Source organism: Astyanax mexicanus, chromosome 1, assembly GCF_023375975.1.
Source record: "Astyanax mexicanus isolate ESR-SI-001 chromosome 1, AstMex3_surface, whole genome shotgun sequence".
Taxonomy (NCBI): domain Eukaryota; kingdom Metazoa; phylum Chordata; class Actinopteri; order Characiformes; family Acestrorhamphidae; genus Astyanax; species Astyanax mexicanus.
This window is the reverse complement of record NC_064408.1, coordinates 86,537,523-86,546,912: the sequence shown is the minus strand read 5'-3', so window position 1 is coordinate 86,546,912 and position 9,390 is coordinate 86,537,523. Positions and strand designations below refer to the sequence as shown.

General features: G+C 34.4%; 1 protein-coding gene across 1 annotated transcript; it reads left to right on the top strand.

Moving 5' to 3' along the window:
- Nucleotides 1-2,975: 2,975 nt before the first annotated feature.
- Nucleotides 2,976-9,143, top strand: LOC125804999 (lactoylglutathione lyase-like). The gene is made up of 6 exons (XM_049485151.1): nt 2,976-3,184; nt 4,323-4,405; nt 4,763-4,903; nt 5,885-5,952; nt 6,574-6,663; nt 8,011-9,143. The coding sequence occupies exons 1-6, from the start codon at nt 3,116-3,118 to the stop codon at nt 8,175-8,177; spliced, it is 618 nt and encodes a 205-aa protein (XP_049341108.1). The 5' UTR covers nt 2,976-3,115; the 3' UTR covers nt 8,178-9,143.
- Nucleotides 9,144-9,390: the final 247 nt, after the last annotated feature.

The window sequence follows — 9,390 nt, the reverse complement described above, 5'->3', positions numbered from 1 at the left end:
TAGCTTTTCTAAAATTATTTTTGTAAAGGTAGTTGTCCTATATAGAACTATATACACTAATTACAAGAAAGGTTTGAATGCTTACATTAGATTTTTTTTGGTCTGTATGTTATGAGTTAAATACATCTTTAATACAGTTAAACAACAACAACGTAGACGTTCTTAAAATCCATAAAGAACGAGCAGATATCTAAAATCTGTTTATACATTTTACTGTGATTCCACATTTACACTGAGAGCTTTATGCAGTCAGTATTTAGAGTGTAAGCAGGGAGAGGACCATGGTCATAGACAGTCAGCATGTTTTTACACTTTACCTGGAATATGGGCTAAGACTGCCCTCTGCTGTTCAGGGGCTAGAACTACAATCACATTTATGACTTCAGACCAGTGATGTCACATCCCCTTCTCATTCAAATATTGTGTTAAAAACTCTCAGTTACTGGCTTTTTATAGTTCAGAACTGCTAACAGAGACATTTACTACAGGATGTGGTGGCCTAAAACCTGCTTTTAGTTATTATGCAGTCATAGTGCACACTAAATTAATTATTGTCGATTAATAAAATTTAAGACATTTAAAATGAACAAAATTAAGAGTACACACAGGATTTGTTGGTTAGATTAGTTATATTAGATATTGAACCATTCATAGTAGATTCTAAAAATGTTCTAGTGGACATAAAATTATTTGTAGATTCCAAATACTTAATAGCTAAAAAAGAATTAATTAGCAAATAATTAAAAAATCATTTAAAATTAAATAAATAATTAATAGTTGACACTGAATAATTAATAGTAGATTCTGAATAATACATAGTAAATACTTAATAAGTTCATTTATATTGAGTGTTGACAAATTGATAGTAAACATCGAAAAACCTATAGTGGGCATTGAATTAATCATAGTTGATTTATTAATGATGGAGTAATGCATAGTAAACAACGGACAATTCACATCAGCATTGAATGCTGAGATGAACAAAATATCAAACTATAAAAGAGCATGAGGAAGGAAAACTGTGGGACACAATACTTGAAATGGAAACGTATTCACTGTGGGCAGGATAGTACAGAAACATAATAAACAAGAGAAAACTAAGCCACAAAATATGTGTGTAAATATGTTGTACAGTTTTGTTGTGACTTCTTAAAATGTTTCATCAGACACTTCTCAAGGAATCAGATATGAGACAGTCCATTCAGATATGAGACAGCTGCATTTACTGTCACCCAGTGTAAATCAGCATGCTGAAATTATTTTATTTAAAGTGCAGCATAAAGAAATGTTTAAAAATGTCTAATTGTGTTTTGAAAGTCTAATTCAATGGAAAAACTTAACTTCTACTATTAAGACTGTGGAAGAAAACATGTTAGTTGAAATATTTAATGTTGAATAATGTTGATAATGTGTATTACAAAGAGGTTTAGAAGAGGTATAGAAACAGACTTTTCTAAATAAAGTCTTTGGCGTAGGCCTCGATCGTCATTCAATTCAATTCAATTTTATTTATATAGCGCTTTTTACAACAAAGGTTGTCACAAAGCAGCTTTACAGGAAAAACAGGTCCACGCCTCTTATGAGCAGCACCACAGAGATGCCAATTTTATGGTGACACAGTGGCAAGGAAAAACTCCCTTTAAGAGGAAGAAACCTTGGAAGGAACCAAGACTCAGTCCGAGGAACCCATCCTACTCGGGTTGACCCGCTCAGTACAAACAAACAACAAACAAATAACAGAACAAAAACAGTACAGAGAATTAATGTGAACTATGGCTAATAGTCATCAGGCCAGGTCTTGATACGTCTGGACTCTGCAGAACAGATCCAGTTGTACATGGAAGACAGGGCGGAGCCAACCCCCTGGACATCAGAACAGGATCAACCCAGAGGCAGTGGGAAAAGTAGGTGGGGAGAACGAGCCGTCAGCGTCTGGAAGGCAGCCAAGTTACTGAATGAGTGATCGTTATTTAAAGGCAGAAGAGGGCAACTGATTGGATAGGTAATTAGGTGATGTCACATTGGAGTTTATATCAGATCTTATGCTGCACTCTCATTTCTGTAAAGACATTTCTAAAGTGATCAGTTAACACATATTAGTACAGGCCAATCTCTGCCTAGTTTAACTTCATGAAGGTAGACGTTCAAAACTCCAAGTAAAAGCCCTAAAATATCAAACCAACCACACTATAACATATTGACAATTTTAACCAAAAACTACCACTACACAGCGTGTTTAACAATTAAAGTCTTCTAACTAACTAAATAGAAATCAAAGGCAGCCCAAAGCATCATGGGAGCACTCCTATGCCACAAATCACTATGTCACTGTGTGGGTCAGTGTTTTGTGTTGTGTACAGGGTACTTCTGAAAGAATATGAAATGTTAATCAACATATTTCACTAAATTAGCTCTTTTCCCCAGATGCTTTCCCTTTGTATTTTGCTGATATTCTTAAATGATAAAAATTGTAAATAGCAGTTACAATTAAATTAAGCAGTTGGCTCCTGCCATTGCTGTAAGAGCAGTGACTGTCACTTATGTATAAAACATCATTGTCATACTCAACATTTTACTCACAAACTGTGCAAGACTGTCCACACCTTTTCTTTGTAAATTACTTACATTAACGCATACGGAAAAAAAAAATACTGGAACAAGTTATTCCAACTCCTGTTTAAAAAAAAAATATCTGTATGGTAATTGCTAGTTGAAACAGCATGTATCATGTAGTCAAATCAGCTTGCAGAGAGTAGTCCAAAGCCAAATCATACATAAAGTGAGTTAAATGAGTTAAAATAAATAGTAAATCCAACTTGATTTCACATAAATCTTTAGGGCAGCTTTTGAAAGTTGAATCTGCTCATATTTATTTTTACAGCGCGGGGTGTCTAACACAGAGATAGTCATTCTTACCTGAACAGACAACATACCAGTCTGTGACACACCCTTAAGCTACTAACTTGCATAACTGCTTCCTGAAAGTTTGCTCCCTGGAAGTGTGCATTAGCTGGGAGTGTCCGTGCTCCTCTTAAACTGACACTTTTTCACCTCTGGCAGAGAGCTGGATTTGGGTCGGATTTCTCCCCCTCCCTCTACAGAATTTCACCCGAAAATGACAGAGAAGGGGCTCACAGAAGAAGATGTTAATGCCGCTTGCAAGGAGGGAAATCCAATCACTGCAGTGAGTATGAGTAAATTTGACAGGCTCATAATGTGTGCTATATACTGTAAGTGTGTTCTGTTACTTTTCAGTGATATCTGGAAGGTACAGTAATGTTCATGATATTAAGCTAAAGTACATTTTTGTACGATGAGATGTACCTCTACCCTGTACCTTCTCAGTCTGTACACTTTATTACCTTCACATTGTTCTATATCCAGATGTTGTTGAGCTGGTGGTTCCTTCTCAGCACAGCTTTGACTGAGACACTGACGCGGAACCATTCATAGTAGTGTGTGTAGTAGTGAGTGTGTGATTCTAGTAGGAGTTGCTGGGTTTGTTACACACATCAGTGTTACTGCTCGGTTAAGAATGGCCCAGCTGGCACATGACCTAAGTTCAATATTGAAATGTGGCTGAATAATTCCAGGTGCAGTTTTAAAACTGAAAAAAAATGTTGAAAGACATTTTTTACAAAAACCTGAGTTTTAAAAATGTCTTTGTATTATACATATGATTATATTATTATTTTATTTTTATTATTATTATTTTTATTTATTATTTTATATATTTATCCTAAGACTATTTAAAATATGTTACTTTATGTGTTAAAAAAGAAAACAATAACAACAAACTAGAAAGTAAAGTTGTTGTTTTTTTTTTAACTTCTTTTCTGACAGTCTAATTAGCTATCATTATGAAGCACAGATATTTGATTTGCATTACAAATGAAACATTTATATAAATTACCAAAATTTATCATGCTATAGTAACCCTTTTTTAAAACCTTTTTGGTTCTACATAGCACAATTAAGCTGGAGTTTTTCTGTTGAACATCTTAATAGAATAATTTATGGTGCAAAAACCAGACTTTTTTTAATAAATATTTTATACAATCACATCAAACACATTCCGATGCACTCTGAAGACAGAAAATAGCTGCAAATAGTGTTCATGGTTCTATAAAGAACTGTTTTCTATAGTAACCATTAAAAAACATAATCTATGTCATAGATCTGATGCTAAAACAACCGATCCATGACAGTAATTCAACTGTGAATAAGCTATATGAGCTATAGTATGTAAGTGTTCAGCAGCAAGGTTAAGTAACCAGAGTGTGTATAAAACAGTTTATGGTAAATATTTTTTCTTTCTGTAGGACTTTATGATGCAGCAGACAATGCTCAGGGTGAAGGACCCTGTAAAATCACTGGACTTCTACACACGAATCCTGGGTCTGACGTGAGTTCTTTATCATTGATCACAACATCATCACCACACTGTCTTAACACTCAACTCTCAAACCAGACATTTTAGACGACATGTAGTGTGTGTTAACATGTTTTAACAATGTAAATGAACAAATACCCACTGATGTTTTATTTAGTGGTGTCAATCAATTTAAAAAATGCCATCTTGATCTAAAGGTTATTTATTAAATTTAAATCTCTAATACAAACATTATGGAACTAATGAACCATGTAAAGAATCTTTATTTTTAAGAGTTTATAGAAATTAGGCACACAGTGATGTTATTAGAGATTGAATACATGTACGTGTCTGTTATGATGCATGTGTTTCCTGCCTGACTTGTTTCAGATTACTGCAGAAGATAGACTTCCCGTCCATGCGCTTCACGCTGTATTATCTCGGCTATGAGGATAAGACAGATATCCCCCAAGAAGTGAAGGAAAGGACAGCTTGGACATTTTCCAGAAGAGCCACCATTGAACTCACTCAGTACGATATCTGCATGTTCTGCTCTACCTGAGTAACACCTGAGTTTCAATGTTCTCTTCTTTTGTCCTTACTTTCTTTAGAATTCTGCTAATTCTGAGAGATTTAAAGAGATGTATGCAAATATCCTCTGATCTGATTGGCTACCCTGCACTTAGTTTCTTAAAAAGCAGCACAGGATAAAACATCATTTTATCAATGAAATGGGCAGGGTTACATTACTGTTAGTAAATTAAAATATATATGTACTGTATGTAAAAATTATTAGTTCAAAACAGTCTGTTTTTGCAGCTTAGTTCTCATACATACACAGTAAATTCTCCCTTTTTGAATAAACTTCCTGTGAGTTTAATCAGCTTATTTTGAGTGTGTATATGTGATAATTGAACAGACTCACGTCTGGGATTTTTTTACTCAGGAGTTAAAACATTAAAAACATGCTAAGTAAATATTCCCATTACATGAGAACAATGTCACCAGGCATTCAACAATTATGTAAAATATAACAGAATTCACACTGATGTTAAATAAGGGATTGGGGGGAAACATCCATTATGGAAAGGAGCCAATAGAAAAAAATGTACCTTTTGTGCAATGTACTAAGACATGTTGTAGACATTACCTATTTGAGTCTCAGTCGTTCAATTAAGATAATATTTGCACAAAATATGTGGTCAACTCTCCTTAAACAAAGTGAGTGAGATTTAAATTGTAACAAATCAGCAAAGGTAAATCAACACCACGAGAGTTGAATCAGAGGTATCAGAGTGTTTGTATTAGAGATTTTAATTTAATAAATAATCAGAGTATTCTTAAACTCAAGCTGTAGTCTAACCTTCTACAAAAAACACTTTCACACATTTTACTCCAGACATTTGCTGTGCAGGACTGTCTGATCTAAGGCATGAAAAGTAGTTTTACATTATATAGGCCCTTTAAAGTTGTGAGCCTCATGGCATCTTATCTCCTCTTTTTCTTAAACAGTAACTGGGGCTCAGAAGCTGATGAAAATCATCTCTATCACAATGGAAACTCAGATCCTAAAGGCTTTGGTGAGTTTATTGTTTAGAGTAAAATGCATTTAGTTATCATTCTAAGGACCTTTAGATGAGCATGTGTTCTGTTCTAACAGAGGTTCTAACCTATCATTACATCAATTAAAGAGAAGATGCAAAAATGTGTCTGACTCAGGCCATCAATTAAAACTGAGCAGCTAGCGGCATATAGAGCAAAGCATTGTTGTTTGAAGTGGGAGCATTTTGTGTTTATCGTGTTCATTTTTGCGATATGCTTACATTTATGATGTTGCTTGACAGTTTTGGGTTATGAGTTCCATTCACATTTATTCAACTATTTTAGTTCAAACTACAAATGGTAGATGAATGGAAGAGGAGTAGCTTATTTTAAACAAATATTCACCTAAATGTCTATGAAATACAACTAAATTACATGTAATATATGTTTAATAAATGTAACTTTAAACCTAGGCATGAACCTTACATTAATCTTTATTAACCTTGTTGAGTTTTAACAGACTGTTTCTTAGCACTGAACAGCTGAAGATAACCAACCAAAACAGGCTTTGATGCAGATTAGTAGAAGTAAAATATGCTGTATTATTGCTAATATTTATTGATCCCTTGTTGTCTGGTTTTCTGGTTGTTTTTCTGTAGGTCATATAGGCATTGCTGTTCCTGACATACATGCTGCCTGCAAAATGTTTGGAGAACTGGGAGTTAAGTTTGTGGAAATAACAGATGAGTGTGAGTTCTTATTTTACAGACTGCAATATTCTCCCTAATGCAGTGGCTGATCTCAGATTAATGTTAATATGATAGCAACAAACCTCAGAAAGGCTCATGCATGTAACTTTGGTTTAAAAAGTGTGGGGTGAAGATAAAAAAAATTGGTGTCAAGTATTTGAATAGCTTTCTGCTGCTCTTATATGAGTGAATGGCTAGAAGGAAATTTTAAAACAACATTTTTAGAAATTCTAAATTTAAAAGGCATTTAAAAAATAAGAACAACAATTACACAATGGGTTGTTTTTGTTTATAGATTTAATTAAGTTATACAATATTTTTCTAAAGGGTAAACAGATTTACCAGCCAGAAGGTGTCAGTGTTTGCAACTGCCAAGGGTCTTTCACTTTGGAACAGCCTTCTATTATGTTGTTGTCGAGAATGCAGCCCACGTTTTGCAGCCTATAGACTTTAGAATAAATCTTTAGAGTTTTTATGAAGGGGCTACTGACATTGCATCTTTTGGGTCTTTATCTTATGCAACAACTACTCACACTTACCTAAAAGCATTTCAGTGACACACCTTTCAATGCTTCTACTGACTTTTCCGCCGTCACAAACTCCAACTCCCAAAACGTACCTCTCAGTCATGTGTCTTAGCCAGCCGATCAGCACCTGATTGTTAGATCAGCTTCACCTGTGTTCTGAGTAATAAATACTAGTCTGTATTGCCCTCTGTTTTTCAGCTGCATACCGAGCATTATTTCTTTGCTTATCTATTTCTGTGTATGACCTATTTTTTGGCTTTTGTCTTTGATTTTGTCTTGCCCTTTTGGTTAGTTCTCTTGGCTATTTTGTTCTGGTTAAGACCCTTATATCTCGTTTATTGTTTATCTGTTTTGGACTGTGATTTGGCTCTGATGTTTTGGTCAGTGTTGTTTGTAGTTTGTACTGTTGTTAGTACTCAGTTCAAGCTTGTAGGTTTCGCTCTGTTTTTTTTTCAAAGCTACTCCTGATTTTTACTGCAAGCGTCTCCCTCCTGTTTGTTGAACACTATTGCAGCGGTCTATTTTGTAACATGCTATGATGATATCAAAAATAAAAGTCAATGCCAAATGTATTTTATTAACAATTATATATGACCAATGTATATATATGGTTTGATTGTAACGCCACCTGAAATGATTCGTTTTTAAAATATATAAAAACCAACAATTTTTAGAAAACGTAGATATGTTTTCATTGTTCCAATTACCCACAGCATTAATTAGAGTGATGGTTGTGAAATATTTTTAAGGATGCTTGTTGGTTATTGAATCTTATGGCGGTATATTTAAACGATTCTCTTTGTGATTTGTATTTTCACAGGTAAAATGAAGGGACTGGCCTTTATTGAGGACCCAGATGGCTACTGGATTGAAATTTTGAGCCCAAACAACATGTTATCTATTACTTCAGATACAGAGTCATGTGAAGTGAAGCAGACACAGCATGATGACAGTGATAGCTTAGCCAACCTTAACCCTAAAATATGACAAACCTGGCATTTGGTTACAGCGTTTTATCTGTTACAGTGTGTCTGTGAGAGTGACTGGATACTAATATTATTTATGCATCTCAACTAGGCTATGTTGTGAATGTTGCTTTATAGATATTGCTTACATTTAGGGTTACATTTAGTTAAGATCATAATTTCCCAAATGCAGCAGTTCATCAAAACTCATTTGTTTCCATATAAACTAAATCATTTTGATATTAATTGAATGGGAAACCTTGTATATTTGACACATTGCTGTGATATGGAGGCCAAATAAATGTGCCTTTTCTTTTAAATGTCTGTCCGAGGCTGTTTATAATTGTTTTGGAGGGATTTTATGCAAAAAAAAATACATTGTTAAATTCAAATTAACATTATAAAACTACATGTAGACATATGTAGGTATTCCTGGTGGTTTAGAATAGTAAATTATATGGCTATGTTTATGCTATCCTTGAGGGGGAAGTATCTTTCAAGTATGTAATAGATCACGTTCCTTTTTAAATGCACCGAAGACGGTTCAACAGACTGACATAAAGCCGCATGTTCTATATCAAAAGTCTGCCATTCAAAATTACACAACATAAGCTAATTACCCAATATATGTGCCACCTGGCCAGACACCTTAATAAGGAATTAAACTATATAAAATGGCTTTTTTTTACGACAGTGAAAGATGCTGCAGACAGAGAGAAGAAGAATGAGAGGGGGATGAAGAGTGAGAGGTAGTGATAGAGTTGTTAGAGAAGTTTATGGCCAAAGAAGAAAACAGCCTTTAAATTAAATAAGAACAACCTTAGCATGTCATCAACCATGGGCTGACAGAGGCTGGACAGACAGTGCAGGTCAACTTAAGCTGTTTTACTGTTTCCTCTGTCATCCAGACATTTAGACTGTAAATGTATCTGCTTTGCATATGTTGCACTGACTTGCTTGGTGAAAAATAAAAAAAAATATGACAGTGTGTGTGTGTGTGTCTGCAAATATTTCTGCACATGTGAACAACCTGAAGAATTTTCTATAATTTGAACTATTTTAGTATTATAGCAAAGCTGGAGATGAGAATGTCTTTTTAAGCAGAATATATGAGGTATTTTGCAGTTTGTGTGTGGGGGTTTGTGAATTGTACTAGTATTTTGATAAAACCTGCCTAGTTTAATTGTGTTTCGGCAATTGGAAAACTGTAATGTAAGAATGTGTCATTTGTAATC

What these genes read in the sequence shown, in the direction of transcription:
- LOC125804999 (XM_049485151.1), top strand. Translation starts at nt 3,116, where the DNA reads ATGACAGAGAAGGGGCTCACAGAAGAAGATGTTAATGCCGCTTGCAAG. An exon ending in AGGGAAATCCAATCACTGCA is followed by an intron (nt 3,185 to 4,322) that starts GTGAGTATGAGT and finishes TTCTTTCTGTAG; the next exon opens with GACTTTATGATGCAGCAGAC. An exon ending in TGTGGAAATAACAGATGAGT is followed by an intron (nt 6,664 to 8,010) that starts GTGAGTTCTTAT and finishes GTATTTTCACAG; the next exon opens with GTAAAATGAAGGGACTGGCC.